The sequence below is a fragment of the Austrofundulus limnaeus genome, unplaced genomic scaffold (genome assembly GCF_001266775.1).
Source record: "Austrofundulus limnaeus strain Quisiro unplaced genomic scaffold, Austrofundulus_limnaeus-1.0 Scaffold2, whole genome shotgun sequence".
Taxonomy (NCBI): Eukaryota; Metazoa; Chordata; class Actinopteri; order Cyprinodontiformes; family Rivulidae; genus Austrofundulus; species Austrofundulus limnaeus.
In genome coordinates, this window is record NW_013952404.1 from 6,308,147 (window position 1) to 6,313,573 (window position 5,427).

Here is a 5,427-nt window from a genome sequence, read left to right on the forward strand (position 1 = left end):
CTGTAGAACAGTGGTCCTCAACCCTGTTTGGGCCAGCACCCCCCACTAGCCATGATTGAGGGACCCTAATGCCCCACCTCCCCCCGTTAAAGGAGTCATAAACTACCTGCATTAAAAAAGTATTTTTATTATTATTATAGTTGTGTTGTTATGATTATCATTGCTTCTGATCACCAATTAGAAATAAGCACTTCACTGAATGACAAACAGGTGCTATATGTTCACTGTGCTACTGTGCTAATACTAGGAAAATGCTAAATGTGCAATTAAACCTATCACTTCCTAATCACTGTGAAATAACCACCTCTGTTGACAATAACATAAAAGTTGGTTTTCTTTCTGTTGAAAGCAGTTCAAAGTTATCAAAGAAGTTTAATGTTAGGTTTTACGGAAAAAAAAAACACTTTATGTACTTTATGAAACTTCAAATCKKTTGCTTTGTTRATCAGCAAATATCTACGTGGATGGACTTTGAAATGCCAACAGGTCACAGGTGTAGGGCTTCTCACCAGTGTGGACTCTTTGATGAATCTTCAGCTCTCCCATACTTTTTAATCTSTTCTCACAGTGGTCACAGGTGAAAGGCCTCTCACCAGAGTTGTTGAGTTGATGTTGGTTGAAACTCTGTAACTCACTGGAGCTCTCCTCAATCTGGCCGCTGCAGTGTGGTCCTTCTGGAGCTTTGAATGACTGGATCAGCCGGTCCTCACCGAAACCACCTCCACCTTTGTCTTCARGTCCATCTGGACTTYTGCASGTCTCTTTCTGAAACACAAGAGTAGAGGAAACCGTTGCAGTAGTAGTTCAGGATTTGATTTCATACAAGTCAGAAATAAAATGAAAYATTTAGATTTTATGGTGAATACTTTGTATGAGCTGATTTCAGGAGTGATTGGACATTTTTTTGTTGTTCAAAAGGAAAACAAAACTCATCCAAGCAACAGAATCCTGTTCTGTKTGTGKATTTTCCATACATTCCACACATGCTTRYATTTGAAATGTGGTTCAATTTGAAATTAAACTAAGTCTTGCCATAATGTTTCATTAAATTTTCTATAATTCAACTGCTTTAAGTACATTTGACATTTCCTACCAACCAATGTAAACATGAGAAAGTGTAACTTTTTTTCAGAGTGKTTAGATTGAACAGTGACTTACTTCTGCCACTCCTGGCATGGTGCTACTGCTGTCACTGTCCTTTGTTTGAAACGCCTCCATGTTTGAATCCGCTTTAAGAAAGGAAACAGTGTCAAGAACAAACTCAAAAACCTACAGAGCAATGAAATAAAACTTAACWTCCTTACAGCAGAATGTACAGAAACAACACTGGCACAGTATAACTTTTTAGAATACATGACAATAAAAATCAGTTTGTGCGCAGCAGAAAACCTATTCTTAGTTAAGAACTTTTAATAATACACAAAACCAAATAAAAGTAGAACAATAAAGGGAAAAACTATTTCTTACCAGGTGCTTTGGTGTCTGCAGAGGTCTGTGGTTGTCCTTTAAATGGATCAGAGTTGCAGCAATTTAACATAAAACACTTTCTATGGTAACCGCATTTCTGCTCAAAATGTTCTGTTTCTGTAGAAGTTTCAAATATCAACAAGAAGTTTAAACTCCTTAAAGACWATAGCTGTTGCAGGTTAATGAATGCAAAGCATGTCACAATAAACATGCACATTTAAATCATAACAAACACAGCTGCAAACCTGCTGATAGTCCACAGATTTGCAGTGAAGTGCGAAGGTTTGGGTAGCCTTGTTAAATTTCCTGATTTACCTTTATAAATCATTGATTGTTTGGATAAAAAATATCAGTAAAATATATCATATAGGGGACAAACACATTGATATTTGAGAAGTAAAATGAAGTTTAAATTGTTTACAGAAAGTGTGCAATAACTGATTAAATAAAATTAGACAGGTGCATAAATTTGGGCACTGTTTTCACTTTATTGATTTTAAAACCTGTATTGGAACTCAAACTTGGTTTGGTAAGTTCAGTGACCCTTGACCCCAATGCACAGGTGACTCCAATTATGAGAAAGGGCATTTAAGGGGGGCGATTGTAAGTTTTTCTCCTCTTTGCATCTTCACTGACGAGTCACAGTGTGGGAGTCTCAAAACAACTTTCAAATGACCTGAAAACAAAGATTGTTCATTGTCATGGTTTAGAACAATACTGTTTTGTATGTCTTTAACCATCCAACTTTTATCATTTTCTTAAACATACACAGTGATTTTCAACATCACTCACCAAATTATTCCATAGTTTTATTCATTGAACTTGTTCCTTCATCAAACAAAACATATCTTTTTATTCTTGCACAATCTTTTATATTATATTTTATTAGTACCAGTATCATTGCTGGTTAGYGGTAATTTCGCTTTTTGTGCATTTTTTATCATTTGTAAACTAGTGTGTGAACCTCTACTGATGCTGCTGTGACACCTGAATTTCCTCTTGGTGGGACAATAAAGGCTATTCTATTCTATTCTATTCTATTCTATTCTTATCCTCAACCCTCTTCATGTGTTTTGCAGTGTTTAACATCCTGGTCCATGTGGGAGTGGTGCTCACTTACCCCATCCTCATTTCTATTGGGACACTGCTCAGTGTGCCGGGCAATGCAGGTAGGTTTTTTTTAACTTATTACTTCTAATGTTATAATTAGCATCCTGTTATTAGACTCTAGTTATGAAAAAAGGATAAAATGGCCACACAAATAGGGGTGTTTGAATTGTTGGGTCAGCACTTGGGGCAACTAAAGCAAAGAGATTACACAGCAAGTCTGCCTCTCCCGTCCTGGAAATCCAATCATCGGTGTGCAACAACAGATCCACTAAGGGAGGATCAGGTTGCCAGGGCGACAGTAAATGCCTGCAGACGAGTTCTTGTCTTTAACCATGATGGACTGTAGGAAGGTCAGTGGGTTACAACTCATCCCAGAGCTTCTGATCACAGAGACAGAGGATAAAGTGGATTGCTTGTGTTGATTATAAGCAGCTCAACCCCTACAGCTGAGGTTTATCTTTAAGTAATTAATCTCAATTTGTTTTTGTTTCTCTGCCCCCCTTCATGCTCTGCTATTYCCCCCCCTCTTATGTTTGTGTCTCTCCTCGACTCTGTGAAGCTGTAGATGTGCTGAAACATGAGGTGATCTTGAGCATGGTGCGGCTGGCGGCCACCTGCACCATCTGCCTGGGATTCCTGCTCCTGCTGCTGCCRGAGGAGTGGGACTCGGTCATCCTGCGATTCCTCGCCAACGTCGCGGACAAGAAGTCCGAGGAGCACGGAGAGGAACTGACCGAGTCCAGCGTCAACACGCGGAGCCGCAGTCGAGCAAACGGCGCCGTCTCCATCCCCTTAGCATGACACGGCTGACTCCTTCCATRAACTTCTGTTAACAATCCTTCAAGCTCTGTCTGCTTCCTCCCCTGAAGTGCAGCAAGATGCTCAGTTCACATGGACGCCTAATTCAGGGAGACAAGAAGCACTGACTTGAAATGTGATTTTGACCTCTGGCGCTTCGCAGCAGGAGGGGAACGATATGAACACGTGTGGATCACGCAAAGCAAAAGGTTTAAAAGTGRAATTTCCTGAAACTCTTGCAAACGCTTCACCCGATGTCCCGCTCGCTCCCAAAGCAAGAGCTGACTGGCTTCTCCTGACATGCTCTGCAGACTGTATTCTGTGAATATAAATGAGAGCAGGGCCAGTTTGACTCAGTTTATTTATATTTATTTAAACCTGAACCGATGAGTTTTGATTTTACGTCTTACTGAATTGTATTACTTGCGAAAATGGCAGTTATATTTAATGTACAGGCTCTTTTGATTTTAAAATAAAAGGCAAAAAAACTTTCACATCATGTCATCAAAGGAAGACTGGGTGTGGCCAAAGTTACACTGTATTTGATATTTAGAAAAAAATATATATATGTATATACCTTTTTGAAGAAACATCCAGAATGCAAGATCAAAAGCTGAGAACAGGACTCAACAATGTGAAACAAACTGACAACAATATCAAACTACAGAATTTGCATTTCCTGTGCAGAGGAGATACTCAACGCTGAAAGATTTCTGCTGAATAGCTAAAAAAGTTGACTTGAAACTAGCCTAAAATACCTTTAAAAAGTAGCTGAAATTAGCACAAAGAAACAGAATGATCACATTTGCTGAATTAGCAGTAAGAAGCTTACAAAAAGCTCAAATTAGCTAAAAAGTAACAAGTGAAAGGAACATAAAAAGCTTAAAGTAGCAAAAAAGGTGAAAGAAGCATAAAAGCTTTGAAATTAGCAGAAGAATAGCAGAAGAGGCATGAATGATAGCTAGAAAAGCAGAAAAGAGGAGTTGTGAACGACGACGTAGATTTACTGCACTGATTTAGTCTGCTTGGACTTTAGCTATGGCAGCAGTGAATGAGGCCAGTCCACGCTGAGTTTCAAATTAAAAGAAATTTGTCTCCCACAGCCTGCAGCCCTCATTTACAGCCATCTCCTTCAGCTCGGCTCTTCTTTCCTCCCAGTAGGGGATGACTGTTTACAACACACACATTTTCCACTTAGCTTCATAGCTTAGCTTTCTTCACGGTCGAGCACTACATACATACATCACAGCCAAATGTTAGCAACTGGATAAATCAGATCCAAGCAAGATAGCAATAACTGAGAGTCCAGACCCTCCGTATGAAGCAACGTGTAAGACAAAAGGGTGTGTTTTTTTAAAAGGCTAGAAAACAGCAGAACCTGATCAAAACGTAAAAAGCACAGTAAAGATTTATAAACATTTTAAAGGATTTTAAAGAGGCTGAAGAGAGCTCCATTCATTTTCAATGAGAAAAACATGGCAGAAAAAGCTAGATATCTCAAAAAGCTTGTGGAATATCTTGACGGAGAACGTTTTGATATATCCATCCATCCATTTTCTGTACACGCTTCTTCCTTTTCAGGGTCGCGTGGGTCACTGGTGCCCATATCCAGCAGTCACAGTGCGAGGGGCGGGGTACACCCTGGACAGGTCGCAAGTCCATCACATAATGATATATAAATTGATATATAAATTGTTCAAATAACAGAAAAAGTGTGCGACGTGACACATGTCAAAAAATGTACAGAAGAATGATCTCGATGATGATGAGGACTTTGTTTTGACTTCCATTCATTTTTCTAACTGTATTTATGCCTAACCCAGTTATTTTCCCTAAAAATTAACCATTACTGGTCTATTCCTATCCCTGACCTGAACCAAAACTTAATTCACACCGTACCTCTAAACCTAACTAGTAAATCACAGCAGAGCTGACAACATAGTGGACATTGAAGAGGTCCTCACTTTACATCAAAGACCTCACTATGGCGCAAATGGTCCTCACTCTGTAGTCAAAACAAGTACACACACACACACACACACACACACACAC

The 5,427-nt window shown here is 39.3% G+C and overlaps 1 protein-coding gene across 2 annotated transcripts in view; it reads left to right on the forward strand.

Annotated features, from left to right (window-relative positions):
- Nucleotides 1–3,869, forward strand: part of slc35f4 (solute carrier family 35 member F4) — an 18,624-nt gene extending 14,755 nt beyond the window's left edge. For both annotated transcript variants that reach the window (XM_014013110.1, XM_014013119.1), the window contains exons 6-7: nucleotides 2,547–2,636; nucleotides 3,137–3,869. In XM_014013110.1, the coding sequence (XP_013868564.1) occupies nucleotides 2,547–2,636; nucleotides 3,137–3,378 (332 nt within the window). In that variant the 3' untranslated portion in view covers nucleotides 3,379–3,869. The remainder of the gene's footprint in view (nucleotides 1–2,546; nucleotides 2,637–3,136) is intronic.
- The last annotated feature ends 1,558 nt before the right edge of the window (nucleotides 3,870–5,427 follow it).